General features: G+C 39.8%; 1 protein-coding gene across 7 annotated transcripts in view; it reads left to right on the top strand.

Moving 5' to 3' along the window:
• ELMOD1 (ELMO domain containing 1) overlaps positions 1 to 15,736 on the top strand; it is a 41,707-nt gene extending 25,971 nt beyond the window's left edge. For 5 of the 7 annotated variants that reach the window (XM_035327402.1, XM_035327410.1, XM_035327392.1 and 2 more), the window contains 8 exons: positions 874 to 971; positions 4,428 to 4,557; positions 6,680 to 6,813; positions 8,037 to 8,105; positions 8,382 to 8,405; positions 10,892 to 10,942; positions 12,150 to 12,283; positions 14,382 to 15,736. In XM_035327402.1, coding sequence (XP_035183293.1) covers positions 874 to 971; positions 4,428 to 4,557; positions 6,680 to 6,813; positions 8,037 to 8,105; positions 8,382 to 8,405; positions 10,892 to 10,942; positions 12,150 to 12,283; positions 14,382 to 14,554 — 813 coding nt within the window. In that variant the 3' untranslated portion in view covers positions 14,555 to 15,736. The remainder of the gene's footprint in view (positions 1 to 873; positions 972 to 4,427; positions 4,558 to 6,679; positions 6,814 to 8,036; positions 8,106 to 8,381; positions 8,406 to 10,891; positions 10,943 to 12,149; positions 12,284 to 14,381) is intronic. The other 2 variants (XM_035327431.1, XM_035327383.1) reach the window with 1 other exon arrangement.
• The last annotated feature ends 5,445 nt before the right edge of the window (positions 15,737 to 21,181 follow it).

Below are 21,181 nucleotides of genomic sequence, written 5' to 3'. Positions count from 1 at the left end.
AAAAAGAGGTTGAAGTCAGCATTATTTTAGATTGCAAAGACAACTTAGATCTCTGCTTTCTTTTTAAATACACTAATGAACAAGACTTTCAATTCATCCTTTTGCTATAGCATTGGTTGTGCTAATATAAATGCTTCTCACTCATCTGGAAAAAAACCACTTGTGTATGCATTAAGATTACTCAACCATTCATTTCTCCTTGGCATGACAACCAGTGCTATTGAAAAGCTTACCTCAACACTAATGAGAGTTGTGTCACGTAGCGTATAGTTTGGCATGGCACTTCCAAATGTACTTTTAGCACAATAAGAAAGGCAGATTCTTATATAAGAAAATAGTTTAGATGCAGTAAAAATTTATGTAATTTTAAGGTGGAGCACCAGAAAATTCTTCCTCTTAATTTTTTGGAAGCCATGCTGATTTGTTTATTATTTTTATTTTTTATATATACTGAACTTTTGGAGGTATCTTCAAAGCAATGATGTGCAAGAGGAAGGAAAAATGTACTTCTGTGTTACTGCAATATGTGGGGAGAGGAGGGTATTGAAATGAAGGGTAGCAGTCCCACTGTAATTAGGTGGGTGGCTTGAAGCTGCTTCTCAACTGAAAGCCACAATGCAGTTTTTTTTCTTTGCTGATAGCTGTTGCAGACATGTAGAATGGCTCCAAGGGCATGGGGAAGCAACTCAAGTTCTTATGTGGGGATGGTGCTCTGAAGCTTGTCATTAGGGTTGAGTACGTTGGAAAGGTGTGCATATAGAGTTGGCTTTTCTGGGCTGTTAAGCTAGAAGCTTTTGGTATTCAACTTACATTGTTAACTTCCATTGAACAATAGTTTCCATAAGAATTAATGTGTTTAAAACCTCTTTTTAGCGTCTGCAAACTTCAGTAAGTGTTCACCCTGATGCTATTGAAAAAACTATAGATGATATCATGGAGCTGAAAAAGATTAACCCAGATATAAATCCACAGTAAGTTCATGACTTCCTTATGAAATAAATGGGGAATTATTGATTTCTTTTCAGTACCCAAGTCCGTGGACAACTCTTTTTTCATAGCTATTTTGGTACATAGTCTGAAGATGAATGTTGTTTCTCAGTGTAAAACTACAGCTTAAGCTTTGCTGTCAAAAAGCTGATGGAAAAATGAACAATCTTTTGTGGGGACTGTAATAGGCAAGTCCTGAGTTTCTTTGTCTAGCTGCTTCCTGAATCATGCTTAGTACATTGTTGATGCATTGTTTTTTGGGACCACTTCCCCAGTGATTAAAATACTGCCAAGGCAGGTGGTCATGGAAGTGACAGTGATGGCTTCTTAGCAAGGCTGTAGGTAGCCTTTTCAGTAGAGAAGAAATTGGTCTGTCGTAACTGGAAAAACAGTATATTGTTTCTGTCTTAAAACTGCTTTGAGTTATTCAAACACAAGGTTTAATAACGCAGGTGTTTGTTTTTTTTTTTTTTTTACATGCAACAAGATCTTAGTGGTAAGAAGAGATTAACAACAAACCACTAAATTCAAAGTCAGGCATTCCAAGAGTATGTAGTAACACTTCTGGTATTGGTATAAATATTGTGTATCAGTGGGCAAAGGAGGAGGGTACCACAGCTCTCAGTGTTGCACAGGACACTGATAGCTGAAATTCAGAGGGGAAAAAAAAACAGCAATGAAAAAATAGTGAGGGTGGCATACCAGGAAAAAATGCAGAATGTAAATGTGCATAGCTCCTAGCCTGACCTGTGGACGTCAGTAACCACAGCATTAGCAGTTAGGGTAATTGAAGTACTCACTTGTCAACATTGGACACTTGGGTAACTGGGTGGAACAATGCCAAGAAGAAACAGGGAATTCATTAAAATAATATTTGTGAGACACCAGAGATCATCAGATCTTCTTGTGGCTTTGCCTTTAGCCTATGAGTAAAAGCTGTCTTTTAGGAGAGAGGGAGAGCAGGGATGCAAATGGCTTGTGCTTGCCTGAATCCTGCACCTGAACACTGAGTGCTCTGGTCCTAATATAAGAAAGCAAAACTTAATATTTTTCTTTTAACCCAGTTGTTGTTCATATGCTAAGCATAGAACAGATACTTAATTGTTTTTGGACAAGAAATGATGCACTCAGCATCTTACAGGACTGAGTCTTTCATTCCCATGGCATCCTCCCCTCTTAGTTTGCTGAGATCTCTTCAGAGCAGTGAGGAATGTGGGGCTGGGATGTGTGAGGTAGTGCCATGTGCTTAGAAACAAACCCTGCCTCTAAATTGCTCCTTACTTTACATAAACCATAATTCTTCTAAATGGCAGTCATCTGGGCTGCAGCTTTATGTGTGAGGCACTCATTTTGTACTAAACTCTTCTGGAGAAACTTCAGCAAAAGCAGGTCAGCTATTTCTCTAGGCAGGATTAAAGAAAATCCATTGGTTTGCCTGCTCTCAAACATCAAAAAACCTGCATCTAAATTGTCTTGTTGGGAAGATCTGGCCTTCCCTTGCATAGCAGATACTTAAAATCTCCTTGGGTAAGGACACGGGGATGTATCATGCTATGTGCTTGCACAAATCTGTGTGCAGTCAGTTTTGTTCATGTAGCATCTTTGCAGAGCTGAGCTGGCATCCCAGGGATGTTTGCTCCGAGCTGTTCTTGATGGCACTGGGCTGCTGTGACCTGAAGAGCAGGAGGCCCAAAGTAGCTTCCCTTTGTCAGTGCCTTTGAAATAAGCGTGGGTATTCGGTGGTGGGAGCGAGTAGGTTGAATAACCAGGTGGTGACCTGTGCAAGCTGCACCAGCTACAGGAGCAGCCTGTGAAATGCTCCCAGTTTGAGGCTCCACGTGGGGTGGGGGTGTGAGCAGGTTGCTCCTGCACTCTAAGAACCACCACCACCAGCACAGGGACAGCAGGAGGAAGTGTGAGGCATCAGCAGCTCATCTGCATCCTCTGCTCAGTGCTGCTGGGGAAGGAGGAGAGCTCCCTCTCCCTCCATGAACAAAATGAAGAAATCCCTCCTCCTAAATAAAATAATAATAATAATCCCCTTCCTCCACAAACAATGTTGCACAGAGTACTTGACTGGCTTTAAATAGAAAGTTCAAATATGGCTTGGTTAGTATATGGTGTTCAGCTTGGAATTTAAACTGTTATTTTTAATATCTAAAATTGCACTGTTTTTCCACTGCTTGTGGTGTTTTGCTCTGAAGGTTACTGAGTAGTTAAAAACATGATGGCCATGGCTTAGTGATGCACTACGGCAATTCTGTCAGGCTTCTCAGCTTCCTTTGAAATGCAGCCTTTCTATAAAACTGTAGGGTATAGCAAGTGAAGCATGCAAAAACTAAACACCAAAAGGGGAAATGCTGCTTAGGTTATTCAAAAAGGGTTACAGACAGAAATAGCATGCAGTTGTGGCAAGAGAAATGGCCTAATGATGACATCTCTCTTATTCTGTGGGTTAATCACAAAAGATAAGCAGTGAAAATCCTTCTGTGAAGGAAAATTTAACAATCTTATGGAATAAACAAAGTATTTCAGAGTACCAAATAGGGCAGATAAGGAATCTGTGCAGCTTGATATCAGCACACCCTGTGTTCCACTGAGCAGTGAGGATATAGATCTAACTGTGGTCCAAATTCATACTATTTGGACAAATTCATACTAAGGATCATTTTAGCCTTTATTTAAAATAAGTTTTAAAATCATAATCCTATATATAATCAATTAGTCAAATGAAATATAAAACTGCCATGCTTATAACTTATAGGTTATTTTTTTATAACAAAATATAACTGAATAAATCTTTGTTATTTAAAGCCTTCAAAGCCAAGTTTGGCTTTTTTTAAGGATGTATCAAGTTGATCTGCATAATAATGAAAAGAGCCATTATTGTGATTCTTAACATGAGCCCAACAAAAAAAAAGTCTGCCTAGAGGCAGATCTTTGAACTGTGTTACTTCATTTTTTTTTTTTTAATCTTTATGCAGGCTATGGTGGCATGGAAATAAAATGAATGTTTTTAGCTTTTTGCCGAGTTCTCCCCTTCTTTTCGAAGTTAACTTACCTGGTTTCAGGGCATTGTTTGGGAAGCTGCCATTTGAATGAGGGGAAAGATTCAGTGATGTGATTGTAATAGGCTTTGAAAGCTGCTGCGTATACTTATGGGACTTTTCTATGTAGAAATTCGCCATTTAAAGTTTAAGTATCCATTTTTACTTGATTTTTTTTAATCAAAGCAGGGCGCTAAATAAGACTTATGCATTTCACAAGATTTCATTTAATGTAATACTGATCTCATGTAAAGTCTCTGACAGTAAATAAAATATTGGACTATTAATTCACTGATGTAACATTACTAGTGAATTAAATAGGTATGTATGCTGTAGCGCTGTGGCTTGGTTGCACATGACTTAGTTGGATTACATTTTTTCTTCCACCCCCAGGCTGGGAGTATCTCTTCAGGCCTGCCTGCTGCAGATTGTGGGGTACAGGAATCTGGTTGTAGAGGTTGAAAAGCTGCGCCGAGAGCCGTATGACTCGGAGAACCCGCAACATGAGGAAATGCTCCTGAAGGTAGGTGCTAAAAAAACACTGATAACGCGTCCTTTATTCCTGCCAACTCCAAAGGGCTAGTTTATAAACCTCTTAAAACATTGGGAGGTATTATCACCTCTCTCCACCGTGTATCTGCTTTGAGATCAGACTGTACAGCATGCTCATCTAGTCTGGTTGTTACGCCTGGCAGGCAAGTAGCTTGTTCCCCGATTATGAGCATGTGTCACTTGGCTGAACTGTGTCTAGGTACTGGATATACAGCTCTTACTGCAGGTAACAGCTCAGTGTTGAGCTCTGGAAAATCAGCAGCATGTCCTACTTCACTCCACCTTTCTTCAAGTTGAGAAGGGTATCTTTCTCTCATAACAAGAACAAAGTTGTTTTTTTTTTTTTCTCCTCAGTTTCTTGTGTTTTTAAAGTACTGAAATCCTTTTTTACTGTTTTTAAATAAAGCAAGTTTAAGTACTGAAAACTTTAAGCAGTTCCTTTGACTCTGCCCCTGCTCCAGGAAAATATTCCTAACTGCATTGTGCACCTGCATTGCCCAGCTCGCAAGAAGTAGCGTGTGAGGTGATCATGGGTGAGGAGCACTGAGGAGCTGGCTCTTCTTTTCTTGCCACCTGGCATTTGGGGACCTGATTCTTAGCTGCTCCTCAAAATGGTGGCTGTGATGTGTAGTCACGTAACATTTGAAGACAAAAGCAGAACAGAACCTGAGCATTTGTCAGAAGGGAAGCTAAACAGTGCAATTTACACTGTAAAATTCCTAATGCTGAAAAAAGTATCAGTGTCTCCATCTGTCTTCAGTGTAACCTATGCAATAGCACTTGCAAAAGCAAAAAGTCTGCTGTAAATTAATTGTCATGTCAAATAGAAAGATGTTCAAAGGTTTAATTCAGCTTCCAGTCCATGCTGGGGAAGAATAAGCCAGTAAATTTTCTTTGCTTCTAGGTATTTTGCTAAGTGATCTCTACAATGGGTAATTCAAGTTCCTAATGCCTATCATTTATTCGTGTTTACCAGGAGGGCAATTTATGAATGAGAGGAAGATTAAGTTAATGTGACTGAGCTAATAAATAATACTATGTTTAGTGTCGATGGATGAACAGGGAAGACACTAAATATGATTTAAACAACACACGATGCTTTATGCAGTCGTGGCAAAGTGAAATCATTAAAAGTTGTAACTTTCCAAAGGTACTTAACTTTAAATGCAGTCTGAATTGCTAAAATTAATGCACCTTCTGTGTGGATTACTTGGGAAATGTGCATGCTGCTCTTTCCATTGGTTAGGCTTTACCTAAGTGTGTCTTGAGGCCCTATTCACCAGCTTATGGGTAACACCTGACTTCTCAATACCCCCTGGAAAGCACAGGTTTGCTGTAAGGCACATAAGATGTGCAGAAAGGTGTGTATTTGTCGGATGTCAGGTTAGGCTGCTTTTAGGTGCCTAGCAACCTGATATTTAGGCACTCCAGTCACTGGGACAGTGCAGCTAAGTAGATTTATTGTAGCTGAGGATCTGGCTTGTTAAATCACTTCCTCCTTTTTATTTATTTATTTATTATGTGAGATCAATGAATGATTCACCCATTAGTTAAATAGAAAGGTGGAAAGTGCTGTTCTTGTATGTCTTTCTTTTTTCTTTCTATATTCTCCAATTAGCTTTTTAGCTCTGTGGTAGCCAAGCCAGCACCCTCGATTTATTACCCTTCTGGAGACTTGCAAAAGATGCTGGTGAAAAGATTGCTGCAGAGCCTTAGGGACCTGAGGGCTGATTGCCTGCCTCTCTGCCAGTGATTTACAACCAACTTCCAGCCCGTTCCTATCTCGGCGCTTGTGGAGGCAGGCTCTAGTTTGATACACAAAGCACGAACAAAATAAGTCCTTGTGCGAGATGTTGCTGCGCTTGCAGATAAGGTCAGAAGGACCTTCTAGAGCTGAAATGGCTGCAAAACTTGAGTGGTTTGGTTTCCCCCTCCAACCTTCCTCACCCCCAGGAATTTCATTTGTTCTGCAGCTCTGGTTGCTGGAATAGCAATACAGGTCTGTTACACGAGAACTTACCTTGCTTTAAAGAGAAGAAAAAGTCATACCCATGTGTCGAGGCTTAATTATATTCTACCTGTGATCTTCCTAGTTGTGGAAATGCTTGAAGCCTGATTCGCCACTGAAAGCTCGGATCTCTAAGCAGTGGTGTGAAATTGGTTTCCAAGGTGATGATCCTAAAACAGACTTCAGAGGGATGGGTCTGCTGGGATTATATAACTTGGTGTAAGTATGCTCCTTTAGAGATGTATTTACATGTATCTGAAGTTTTGAAAAGCAGCATTATTTGTTGGGTTTTTAGCAAGTCTGTAGGAATAACTTCGAAAAGCATTAGGGACTCCATATCAAAAATGGAAAAAAAAAATATTTTCTTTCCCTTTTTTTTTTTTTGTGGGGGGGGGTCTTCTCTTCTGGAGAGGCTCTCTTTTCTTTTAGTATTCCTCATTCAATGAGGTTATACTGCTTGCTAATTCTTTTTTTTCCTCCCTGTAACACAGTAAGTTAACACTCTTCCCACAGGAGAGAAACTGTAAAATATATTTTCACCAATATCTGGAGGATCTCTTTAAACAAAATGCCCTGGAAGTGAGTAGGTGAGAGGGTTATGTTACTGCTCATCTTTCTTGTTTTGGAGTTTTTATACTGAATTCTTAAGTAAAACACTTGCAATATGGCCACTGATGGCAGACATCAATAGTTGGACTGCTTTTTAAATTTTTCTATTCCCAATATTAAGAAGTGAGGTTTGCATAAATATTCCCTCTACCTTGTGCAGGCCAGGTGCTTGGTATCATCCGGGGCTAGCAATTTAGGAATTGATTGGTCCCTGTTATTTCCTCCAGCCCTTGTATCTGCTGCAGATAATAGATAAAAAATTTATTTTGCTAAAAATAACCTCTCCCTGGGATGGAAGGGTGGGGATATTTTTTGCTTTTCTGTGTTGAGGGACATTAAAAAATAAATAAATGACTGACTGTATGTCAATCTCTAGCCAAGAACAGTGAAGGATTTGGACTCTAGAGTCTGATTTGAACTTCTACTGGATGTGACTCTCTACCACGTATTTCAGTCTACTGTGTTGACTTTTATCTTGCTTAGAGAATCTGTCAGATCAAGGAGCCTGATCTCCTTTACCTTGAGCTCTGCAGTCAACATGCACTAGTAATAACCAATAGATCTTCTGTAGGATGGGCAGAAAGGCAAGTCGGGTAACGCACGCTCACTAGCAGCTTATGGGATTGCACTTGTCATTTCAGGCTGCTTTTATCTTTCTCTTTGGGGGCTCTGAGTGGTAGTTGAATGAATTCAACTTGTTAAAGTTACTAATACTGCATAGTGCATGTAGTAGTATTTAAAGGGCCTGGCACTGGCATGTATGGACAGCTTGTGACTTAACAAAAAAAAGGCAAAGCAGGCTTTAACAATTTAACCTAAACATCTCTTTTCAGGTATTTTGCCGAATGGGACAGTGAGGTAGCCCAACAAGTTCTTTCTGATTCTCTTCAGCCTAAATACAGGTAATGCTTTAGCCTAGAAAAGAATAATCTGAGAGAGTACTGTACTGGCTGTCGTTTTGGGAAGGGGACTGTTTTGCTTTTGCTGAACATGTGTGAATATTGCCACGTGCTGTTTTTAAGTGCTGATCTTGAAAACTGATCAAATTGAAGAGGAAAACTTGTATACTGAATCTTAGAAATAGTGAAACTTAGCGTTAAATATTTTCACTTAATTTCTGATTTCAATTGATTTTATGTTTACCTTTGTTTTAATTCTTTTGTCTTTTCATAATGAAGGGAAGTCTCTAAGAAGGAACTAAGGTATTTTTTTCTTTTTTTCTTTTATCTTAGTTTTGTAAGAATCTACTTGTAAATAATAATCAAACCATGCTGCAATTTGGTGTGTTATAAACTGAACATCTTTAATGCAACACAAAGAGATTCCCATTCCTTTCTCTAAACACTGCAGAGTTAATTCCAACTTTGGCTAATGGTGCAAGGTGGGGTACATCTGAATATGCTAATATATATAAAGAATAAAATCAAGCTTTCTTGATGTAGCTAAAGCGCTACTTTTTTTTTTTCTTTTAGACCTATTTAGTAACACATTTAACCAACAAATCCAACAGATTTCAGGTGACTTCTGGGGGTTGTCTCAGAAGTGCAAATGTGGTCACAGCATCTGTGACTGGCTTTATAATCAAAAGCACTCTATATCAAGAGTTTGTTAGCACAGTTGAAAAAACACTTTATTTATTATTCACATACTTTGGCTACCTTGACTAATGATTAGTCTAATCTGGCTAGTCCAATATACTGAATTCTGAGAGAACAGGTGCCTTGAGGGGCCAAAAAGTTTGTATTGTGAACAACAGTTCATGAGGAGACTTATTGCATAATTGGTGGGGGAATGGGTGCCTCTTAGCCAGTTCCATGGTAATCAGTTGTCTCAAAATACTTTTTTTTTCTCTTTTCTGCCAGTAGTGCTAGATACCCCCATAGCAGGGGTGTTTACATCTAAATCCTGTATGGCTTTTGATCTCCCCAGTGTTTTGTGCTTGAGGTACCAATGGTAATTCTGTGACAAAAAGTGTTTGGAGGGTTGAGGGGAATGGAAGTGCAATAGACTTTGATCCTTGACTTAAATCCTCAAATTTAGTTAGTCTGGCATTTCTTTTTATATGTTCACATTTACTTCCTCACTACAAGTATCCCCCCAAGTCTGATCTTCCCTTTACATATTGTGCTGCCAATGGATGCTTTAATTAATGTACCCTGATGAATAGGGGCTGTCACAATGCTTAAACAGCTTTATAAAAAAATAGCCAAGATTTTTGTTTAACTGAAAACAAGATTTACATGGGAAACGAAGCAATACTGTACAGATACTGAATATTTGCTGTAGAGCTGAGAATCCCATCAGTGTTCTCCACTTCTGTGTGTGATTTCCACGGACCATCTTTCAGTTCTGTGTGAGCATGTGCAATTTTTACCCCTTGAAAGAGCATTCGCTAGAGGATAGATGCTGCTTGTGGTGCCTGTGGTGTTTTCCTGGTGTGGTTGCTTAGCAGCAGTGCTGCTTTCTGATGTGATAATGATCAATGTAGTTTCTATTTTTGTTGAACTGCATTGCTTGTCCACATCCTAAGTGTGCCACCTTTTATTATTCAACACTTGCTTGGGGTTTTTTTTATAGATGGTATGCCACAAACTACAAAAGCAACCAAGTTTTTAGAGAATAAGCAAAGACTGGTGTAATCCTGCACACCAAACCATATAAGATGCAAAAGTTTGTTCCAATGTGCATCACCTGGTAACAGGTCAGCATGGGTGTGAACCTCTCAGCATCTTTAATACTTAAAGGCAACAATTATTAAATATTTTACTTGCCTGAAGTTCAGGGCGTGGTTTTTAGTATAATGTAAGCTTACTGTAATTCAAATGTAGTCCAAGAAGGACACTTGCATACATAGGTGTCTATAATTTGGGATCTAAAGCCTGCAATCTCAGAGCTGCCTTACAAAGACAAAACTCCCACCAGACTCTAAGCCTTAGCCCACTGGTGAGGGTCAGTCCTTTGCCTGCTTGCAGCTGGTGATAAATGCAGGCAATGATTTCTTCCAAATCTACACTGAGTAGATGGAGGTAAAACCCGGTTAGTGGAATATCAGCTGCTGATGGTTGCATCATGCAGCTTGCTTTTTTTTTTTAATGTTGAACAACAAATTTAATTCAAATGCCTCCCTATCCAGTTCTGTTTTATGGGAGGGGATTTTCTGTATTCTTGAAAACATTTGCATTATTGCGTTAAACAACAAGAAATTCAGTTCCTTAATTTTAGCAATTGAATGTTTTCTAATCTGGTTGGACGTGAAAAATTCTCCTGTGACAGAGAGCTTGTGTTTGCCTCCTCAAGTGGATTGCATCTCCAGTGATGAATGTCATGTATGTCTTTGAGAACATGAAAGGCTAAAGTCATCGCCCATTTGTTGAAAGAAATGTGGTATCTTCTGGGTTTTGTGCAGCTCAAAATTAATTGAGGTGGATTGTTTTTATGGCCAGTATAGAAAATAACTGGCTTTTACTGAGAGCAGTGATGTAGGCAAGTACTTTTGTCACCATTACCAAGTTAGCTATTTCTATTTTCCCTATACCAATCGATTCAGTCAGAAGCAGAGTTAAAGAGGATTAGCCGTATCAACAGAAGTAAAATAATTTGTTTATTTAATGTTGTAAAAGCAAAATTTGGAAGGAAATATTTGTCAACTAGCAATTCATGTCAATATCTGGATTTTATTTTATTCCAGCCAATTCAGCAAAGCTGAATGGGAGAAGAAAAAGTTTGATAAGGCAATTGGGTAAGTTTTTGCCAGGAACACAACAGTTAACACTGATGCTGCATATTTGAAGGGAACAGGGTATTGCTTGGTTACTTCTTTAAGGATTTTTTCAGTGTACATACTAACATACATTGTCTTAACCGTATCTTCATTTTGATCAAAGATTCAAAGATAAACCTACTTTGAAGTAAGAATTGGGGGTGGGGGGTGGAATCTTATAGCAAAGAAAAAGCTTTTTTGTGCATGCTATGAATAGTGCAGTTATAAATATGTTTAATTCTTCTTTAATGCAAAATATGATCAAGTCTCACCTGTCTCTATCAAAGGCAGGTTCTTATCTGCTTTCAAGAAAGTATAATTGAGTGTAACTGTGAATCTGTAATACAGTATTTTAATGCCGGTACTTCATTGTTCTGTGAAACTTGCTGTTAAGCCTTATGTTAAGGACTTCTTTCCACAACTAGTTTGCTTAGTTGTGTCTTCTTGGGAAATGGTCATTGCCAGAAATCTTGAGCATTTTATGCAACAAGTTTACAAATTAAGAAAGAACTTCAAATTTCTGAATTCTGTTGTGCCTAAATATACTTTCCTTGCTGATCTGTCTTAGCAGGACAGGGTGCTTTGTAGGTTAGATATCCTTTTTTTCTGTTCCTAGCATGCCATGATTTAGGTTTTGCCTATGTATCTAGTTCTGTGTTGGGAAGAAATTGGAGGTGACTCAGCTGGATCTCTTTCACAGGCTTCTTAGCCATATGAATATCATTATGGGATCCACCGTATAAACCTGATGTTCCTAACTGTGGGTACTAAATTCCAGTTGGGCAGACAGGTTAAAACAGTAATTGCGAGGTCACCTTGCAGACCCAGCCACCGTGTGGAGTGCTTACCCTGTATCAGAAGTGAGCTCAGGGACTCGTGGGCTTGTTTTCATTTCATAGGAATGAATCTGTGCTGCTCCACTGAGAACACTGGCACAGTGACAAAACTCCTGTTTTCACTCTGACCATATGTTTCACTAGGGAAACACTGCCAATAGAGAGTAGAAAGCAGACAGGATAAATGTTTTTCTAGTTTTCCATCCAACTTGGAAGCTCACAAGAGGGAGAATAGCTCACAAGAGGGAGAGTCAGTACACCTGCGTATCACAATCTTTAATGTCAGTGATAGTTTCTTACAGCCTGTGGACAGAAGACAAGATCTCTGCAAATATTTCTCTTTCTTCCAGCTACTCTTTTGCTATTGTGGGTATTAACATAACAGACCTTGCATATAACCTGCTCGTGAGTGGAGCTCTGAAGACCCACTTCTACAATGTTGCTCCAGAGGCACCAACACTCACCCACTTTCAGCAGACCTTCTGTAAGTGATGAAGGGGGTAACTACCTAGTTTGTACTCCTAATAATGCTTTTTTTTCTGCCCTTGCAGATAATATTACTGTAAATTGGTTGACACAGCACAAATATTGTCATGCTGGTATTGCTGTCCTGACTTTAGAGTACTTGGATCTAGTTCTTAGTTGTGATGCATGCCACCATCAAACCAGGAAGTAAAACAAAACAAAAAAAGTACCTGAACTAGTGACCTTCCTACCTGCTTAAACTGCTTTTAAATAATAAGAAATTTAAGGTATTTTTCCCCATAAATCCATCTGTATTAAGATACCTACATTCAAGTGGCTTACTGCACCTTTCAGTAGACTTGTCCCCCCCTAAGGATGAATTATTTTTCCAGCCCTTTCCCCTGTAATTGAACGTCCCTTCTGCAGCACAGACCTACTGCGCATACTTGACAGAAGGGCACTGCAGCAGGTGCTATGTTTCTAATGTTTTTCAAAATGTAGGCAAGGAACCGATAACAAGAAGTCAAGATGCACTGTTGCCCCTATTGATGCTAATTCAAAAAAAAAAATCAAAACTTTGCAAGCTGGCTATTTAGGTAGGTCTTTTTGTTTTGCAGCTATAATACTTTTTGTTGCTTGATTGTATAAATAACAAATACTAGTGACCTTCTCATCTTTTATTAAATAATGAAGGCATTTTGGGTTGCTATTCAAGACTCATTCACCCAAAATTTTAAGTGGGCAGATTCCATACTGCAACAGGGAGTCCCTTCTTGTGATGGCTTCTGGGTTGCTGCCCTAGATACACTGGCTGGTAGGAACTTGGGCAGTTTAGTTGTTACACTTCTGTCTTTGTCAGTGGTCAGCTTGATGAATAAAGGACAGATAAGTATCTACCTAAATATCTGCTAAGATTTGAAGCTGTGCTGAAGATACCTTTTGAATGAAGTTTCTCAAATTGATGTTGAAATAAAACAAGTGACTTTGCAAATAGAGAGTGAAATTTAAGTTAGAGGTATATGTGTTTTTTGTTTCTAATTACAATACAATGATAAATGGATGAAAGCAACAACAAATGCCATCGTTTCTTGAAAGCACAGATAACTTGCACATTTTGCTGTATTGGGATGAAAGGTTATGCATCCTCGATGCTGTGGAAGCTAGGATCAAGAGGTTGTGTCCAGTTCACTGAAGTCCTAGTGCTGGATGTAAGGTTTTTCAGGGTGGTGGTTCCTCTTCAAGCCCAAGGATGGCACAGAACTAAGAGGGTAAAGGCCTTAATAAAAGCTTGTGTGTTAAACACAATTTGTCATCAAGCTTCTTCCTAAGGCAAGGATAACTTAGCAAAGCTAGTTATTCTGTGTATCACCTTGTTTGTCTTTCCAGGACCATGAACATAAATGTTAGACAACCTTTCCTGCAAGGTCATGCACATACAAGTAAAACCGTATGCGGAAGCTGCAACTGTTAGTTACTTACCAGTATGTGTTTTTTAGTGGAGAGTAAGCACCATTTCTATGAGGAAAAATCAGTGAGGCAGAACTTTAATATAAACAAAAGGCTGGTGGAATATCATCAGTAGGATCTTCTACTCATTAGTTTAATGTTTTAGTTCATGTATCATTTAACATGGCCAAATGACATTAATAGCTCATCATCCGTATGTCAAAATGCTTAGCGATTTCTTCTAATTATTAGAAGTTCTGTCAATGCTCATCAAACCTTGAGTTTGCCCCGGAGTGAGTTTTCTAAAAAGTTTCCCTAAAATTCTGTTAGGGATAAATTCCAAAATCAATTAAACATTTCTAAGCGTGAGATGAGAAGCCTTCCTGAAATGAATCTCCAGCTGTTATGTTAAATGTCCAGCGTGCATAATGCCAATGCTATGGCAGCAAGCACTTCCAGTTGTTTTAGTTTCGTACACTAAAAGTCTTATATAGTGTTACAGCAAGGGTCTTGCAGGTGGATTTAATCTTATCCCTGCATAGCTTCATGAAGTGTCAGACCTGGGTGACCAGAATTCTTTGTGTGCATCATAATCATTAATTGCAAGTTTATTTCTAATTTTGTAATCTTTATTTCTCATCTTTCTTTTAATTATTATTATTCTTTTGTAGGCTACTTAATGCATGAATTTCACAAATTCTGGGTTGAAGAGGATCCACTGGATATAATGGAGTTCAACCGTGTCAGAGAGAAATTTCACAAGCGAATCTTGAAACAGCTCCAGAACCCTGAGATGGCTTTGTGCCCTCATTTTGCTGCATCAGAAAGTTTAATCAATATGTAGTTACTCACTTGATTTTATTTGGGAACACCGTCTCACTCTTGTGTTAGGTCACTGTTTAGACCATCACTAGCATACTGAAAGACCATGGCGATTGTATGCATGTTTTTGGTGCAGTATTCATCTATTTTTGTCACAAGTACTACATCCCCTTATGCTTCTCTTGGGGGATTTCTCATTTTAAATGGGTGCTCATATTGCGGCATTATGCAGTGTTACATTCTGAATAGATGTCCAGGTATCAGAGTTTTTTCTATTTTTTTAGACTTTTCCTCATAATTCAGCATTGAACAATTGAAATGTATTTCTCTAGCTGTGTTTTTGTATATGTGAAATAAGTAGCTGGATCTTGTATTGTGAAAGCTTTTTAACTTCTTGGTATGTTTTAAGATAACTATTGGCATTTCAAGCGAAATACATGTTTGGACCTCGTCTAGAAGATAATGTGTATAACTTAATCTGATGCGGATAAACACATTAAAGTCCAATTTTCTCCACACAGCCATATATGCTTAATGCAGAATTAATGAGGCTTATGAGATACAAGTTTCAGTAAGAGATTTATGCAGAATTACAATCAGGCTCCACAGCTACATGAATACCAAATGATCTGGTGATGCTAATACATTCCTAGTGAAGTGCAAACACACTCGCCACTACTGGTTGTCGGCACCAACACCACCATGCTGCAGCATAAGTTCCTGCATGTTCCTTTGGCTGTACCGGGGTTACTATTCTGTGTCACATGTTGGAAGGCAATGTGATTTGATCACACCATGCTTGGTGAATTCAGGGGAGCAGAAATGAATATATATATATTTTTGAACTACTAAAACTGTAGCTTTGGTTGTCAATTCAGTTCATAAGAACTGGGAGAAGTAATTGACTAGAAGGTTTAGAGCAAAGCCACCTAAGTTTCCTAGACTACTTAAAGAAATAAAATAAAAATGGCAAACCACATTTTTTCTAAACATGAATGAGTGAAAGTGTCTGACACAAAGATTGTGTAGTATATTGAACAGCATCTACCATGGCATTTCATACCCATGGTATTTTTTACCTTCTAAGCAAGCAATTTTAGTATTATATGTTTGTGTAAATCACTTGCATATGGAGATTAAACTCTGAGTAGTGTCCAACTACTTGTGAATTATATGAATAAATTATATGTCATTCTAAACTGAAGCACCATGTGTCTTATTTTAGAGATGGGCAGTAATACAAATGTAAGCAATTTTAATAGATCAGGCCAAAGGAGATGTGACAGCTCTGTGGTATTTCCTGAGTCTGAAGAGTGGTCTGAGTTCACATGGGTCGGGTTCATTATAGTATTCCTGATTATAGCTTGGGGCATTACTTACTAAGTAAATAAAGCAATGGGAATGTTTACACTCCTTGGGAAACTTCTCAGCTCAAATGTGAGGCGGGGATCAGGACCTTTCTGCAGGGCTAAGAAGTTGCAGTCTTTGAGAACTGAACTCTAGGGGTGTTGCAATAACTATTCTTCTCTGATGAGTTCAGAAATACAGAGTTGGAGAGATTAACTATGGCATATTTTTATGAAAATATAACAAAAATGTACGTATGTTTAGCTTGTAAATAATACATGGTAATACATAAAACAGGAGGTTTTGGTATCACTCTTGACATTTATAACATTTTCTAACAACAGTTTTCATTGTTTCAAATCTTACCCTCTCACCTTTCCTTCCCCATCTCTTTGACTTAAATTCTTTCTGCAACATGTTAGCCTGCACTGGTTTATTTTTAATCTTCTGCATGCGAGTTCATGGTGCTGGCGTGAAGGTCTCTGCTACCTTTTTACTGGTGTGATCTTCTCAGTTGTTATGCATTTTCCCAGGGTGTCAACTTCAAATAAAATCAGCAAATGTCATCTGGCTCCGTGTCAGATTGTGTCACTATAATCTAGCTGCTTTGGGTGGTTTTTTTCTTCCTGTCTTGCAGGAAGATGGGTTTAATGAAGCTATGTGTGAAGTTCTTTCTCCTGTAGAGCTCTTGCTTGCTCCCCTGTGGAGCTTATTTTACTGCCCACTTGTGCTTTAGCTGTGGCCTGTGACATCCTCATTCTTAAGGTCTTTGTTAAGCCTGGGCCATAGAGTGTTCCCAGTGGCTGTGCCACAGGCTGAAACCTAAAACCTAGAATGAAAACCTGGACTTTTCTTTAAAAAAATGATAATCATAATTTATTCTACCACTCATATATCTCCAAATTGTGACCTGGGAGGAACTGGTTGCTGCTTTCTCTAGAGAACAGAAAATAAAAGAAACAGCCAAAAAAAAAATGTAGAAGGTTGTTTCAATAAAGTAGACTCAGTGTTTATACTCACTGTAGGGAGCAGGTTTTGGTTTAATTAAGAGCAGAGGAGTTTTAGGCTGGTTTATTTCTACACACGCATTTATAGCAGTAGAGAAATTCCCCTGTACTCATACAGTGAGGCTTCAAGAAATATTTCTCCTGGCTGTCTCCTGCAGCAATACTGAAGCTGGACTGGAAAATTTCCTGTGATGTAGAGGGTAAAGAGCATTAGTTTATTGTCCTCATTAACAGAAGAGCAACCTTCATAAACACCTGTACCTGCTTTGTGGTGTGTGCTGTGTGCTCTGCACGGCAGTGCTGGCTGAAGCACTTTGCTGCAAGCAGCGAGTTGTCAGCATGTTCCATGTCAGCAGCTGAAAGAAGTGCTCTTAGGTGGATCAGGAGGTGTGTGAAGAGAGTGCTGATGCTCAGGTTAATGAGCCCAGGTCTGCTGCTACTCAACCAAGGAACCAGTGGTAGCAAAGTGCAGCTTTCCTTTTTGCAGCTGGTATCATTGGTTCCTTCTTGATCCTGCCCTTCATGAGCTATAGCTGGCTTTTAACATCTCATATGTTGACCTGTCTATTTTTGTCATAATGTGACCTGTGGTTTTGATCCATCCATGAGTGCAGTCAGTGTTGCAGGTTATCCACTAGGGGGGTCTTGGAAATCAGAGGCATTCCTGTATGAGCTCTAGAGGAAACCTCGATCTGCAGCTTTGCACTTGGACAGATCTGGCTAAGGTCAGAGTCAGTTACAGGCTGTAACAGTAATCACATGCAGTTTTATAAATGCTAACTTCAGGTGTTTGGCAAACACTATTGGGACATCTGGGAACTCTCTATATTTCCCTCTGTCCTACAGTTGGCTCTTGATGAGCTTGACATTGTCAACATATGACCATCTTGGCATCATAGGAAGAGGTCTCTGAGAATGACGGTCATAACCTTTCATTTTCAGAGAACTGTCCTGTTTTTTTTGTAGCTTGCTAATGGGCCTGACTTTCACCTCTTAGTCCTCACCTGGATTTTAGTCCAATATGGCCTGGAGTTTTGCACTAATGAATCCTCCAGGCTACGCTGCGAAAAACAAAATGTATCGCCTCTATGCGCTTGCACCTACAGCATGGTGCAGCTAAAAATTACATAAATTATTAAAATAGATGTTTTGCAGAAAATAATCCTGAAACAGATAAGAAAATGAATAATTCATTGTTTTCCTCGGTTTGTAGCAGTGCAGGCTTTTTATAAGACTTGCCAAAAATTAGACAGGAGTCTTCCTACAAGATCATGTAGAAATATAGTAGGACTGGCTTTGTGCGTTCCCCTGTGAGCAGCATGCATAGAAATCAGGTCATTACTTATTCTAGTAAAGGAAACTGTTCTTCCCTATATGTAGCTATAATTAGAAAAAGAGATTTAGCTTTAAAGCTCCGAGCAAGAACTGGGTAGAGCAGCTTAGATCATAAAGAACTACAGAGAATGGCAGAGGATTTATCTGTGTGGCCATATTCTTAGACCTGGGCTCTGTTGTATTGGAGGATGGTAAAACCACATAACTAGAGGTGGTCTGTGCCCCAAAATGCTTACAGTGTGAAGCAAGGGGGGTGAGCAAGACAGGGGAGCCTGGGGTTAACACCTACAGCTGGGAGCTCAGTGAAGCAGAGCAGCACAAGCAGAGATGGAGAATGGGACACGAGGAAGCTTGCTCTATATTTATGGCCTCTTTTTCCCAATTGCAAGGGCAACCAGAAAGGGACATGGAGATGACTGTGAAGAACAGGCAATGGACAACACAGCCTGCTACTGTAACATGCTGGAATTGAGGACAGATACATCCCTGCTGGATAAAACCTGGCTGGAAAGGTAATGTAATCTGAAGTGTGTGTTGAAGAAGGAGTTCACACAGAGGCAGGTCTGATTAATGTGGGGATGGTCCAGCTGACACAGATAGCTCCATATGGGCTGCCTGCCAGGGTCCTGAATGGGAATGAGCATGGTAACACACTGCCCATTCCAGGGCCTGAGAAGACAAGGACAATCTGGGGGCAAGTTTCACTGAATAGGAGAGGCTGTGCTTCTCAAGAGAAGCAAGTCAGGAAGCATTAACAAGATGTAGATATAGCCCAGATGTAAAGAAAAGGGATAAGAGGCAAAGTTGTAGCCTTTGGTCATGGTCTAAAAACAAGATGGCAGTGTTCTCCACAGTGAGAAGGAGCTTTGTGTCGCGTCAGCCTTAAGAAAGGGAGAGGGGATAGGAAATTGTGAACAACTTGGAACTGTAATATGGACATCAGGATAAAAGTCTGGAGTAGAGAGGGTTCTGTAACTCATTGCCAGAGCAAACAATATTAACCGATGTTGAAGCAGGAGGAAAAAAAAAAAAAAAAAAAAAAAAAACATTGGCAAAGCCCCATGAAGAGTCCCATGGAAAGAAAGGATCCTCCACTGGACTCAAGGCAGTAAGCCCAGGAAGGTGGGAGGCAGGAGAGGACTGTCTCAGAAACTAAGGCCAGACTAAATTTGAGAAAACTGATGTGGTAATTTGTGTCAAAGGCTTTTGGCAGCCGAGTGCTCTGTCTTTTCCCTGGTGATGTGCTCTGTTCTGAGCAGATTCCTTTCAGTCCAATCAGCAAAGTGCTTGTGCAGTGCCCATCTCACCACAGGCCAATCAGTAGCGAGTATATCCCATAAAATCAGTACAAAAGTCCTCAACAGCAGTAAATCAGCTCAGCTCCTTAATTTTTGTCACCTGCCCTTGCCCAACCAAGGCATCCTCTTGGCAAGGCTCAAGCCATCTGACCAAGCCATCGTCTGCCTCTTTGCTTTCTCCCAGTTTTCTGTTCACATTGGTTTACTAGTTTAAACTGAAGCCAAGGGACTTACACTTTGCTTTGGGTTTACATGTCTCTGCCCCCACTGCACCTTCAGCCTCTCTTCCTTTCACCCTTTCTTGCACACTTTTGGCAGAGAGATGTTTTTGTGGTGGATGTGGGTGTCACTAACTCTGTGGCCAAAAAGCAGAAAAAGAACTACAGGAGTAGAGGTCTGAGGAGAGAGCAGCTGATCTGGCAAGCCCCCTCCTCACATCCTGCCCTGCCCCAGCTTGCAGGGTGCCACCGTGACACCAGAGGCAGGAGGGTGGTTTTTAGCCCTTAGCATCTCAAGGCTGCTGCCTCCAACTGTCTTGCCCCTTTCACAAGGGCTGTGGGGAAGGGGCACACACATGTGGCTGCACTGGGAAAGCAGATCCTCTTTAGCTCAGCTGCTAGTTTGGTTCATGTGGTTGTTCTGTCCCTAAGGCACATTGAGACTCCCACCAGGTTCCCTCCAAGGAGAATCAGCTTCTTCTGGCTCACAGAATAGATTTTTATTTTATTTTATTTTACTTTATGCCTGAGATAGGCCTCAGTGTAAGTCATGTCTGCTTGCTGTGAAGTTACACAGATTTAGGTTGGCTCCAAATCTGGCCAGAAGAAGTAAATCCAGCAAGCAAAGGGTGGCAGACCCTGAGCCCCAGCAAAGTTACTCTCCCAATATGATGCTCTACCCTCATTTTCTGGATGAAGAGAGAGATTTAAGGGAGCTGTGAACATCAGCTATCTACTGACTGGGTCAGAAAATCTCCCTTGATCAGTGGTGTGAATGCCTTTGTGTTAAAAGCTAAACTAAGCATTCGTATCCTGGGAGACTATTTGAAAAACCAGGCAGTGACTCTGTTATCATGTAGAAATATCAGTTCTGTTGGAGCACTAAACCAGTAGAGATCCAAAAGCTGAAGAGAGGCATTTGGGAACCTGTAGCAGTTCAAGTCATTTTAGAGCTGTCTGAACAGCAAGTAGTAGAGAGAGATGCTGGCACTTACATGTTTTATTCTATATTCTTAATTTGCACCTATAAATGCAAATTAAACGTCAGTCTATCAGCAGTATCTTTTGTGATTCTCTTAAATTTATTATGGATGTCTATAATCACTGCCTATGAGTCTCTTACATAATGGTAATTAACTTCTATGCAGAGTTCTATTCCATTATTTTTCAGGTATAACAATGACAGCTCTTAGACGTGAATGATGGGAGTTAGAGGCTCCCTTCCTCCCAGAGAGAGAATTGCTTTTGGGGTAGAGCTCTGTGGGAGGGCATGCAGCTTATGCCATTTTGGTTAGGTTATCTGTGATACTACTGAAAGTGTAATCAATAATTTAACACTAATATCAAATCCTTAAAATTCTGAGAGGTTGATAAGCACAAAGCAGAAATTTTTACAAGACCATGTCCCTGCCTTAAAAAAAAAAAAAAACACGCCCGGCGGGGG

The sequence above is a fragment of the Oxyura jamaicensis genome, chromosome 1, assembly GCF_011077185.1.
Source record: "Oxyura jamaicensis isolate SHBP4307 breed ruddy duck chromosome 1, BPBGC_Ojam_1.0, whole genome shotgun sequence".
NCBI lineage: Eukaryota > Metazoa > Chordata > Aves > Anseriformes > Anatidae > Oxyura > Oxyura jamaicensis.
This window is presented reverse-complemented; position numbering and strand designations above follow the sequence as displayed.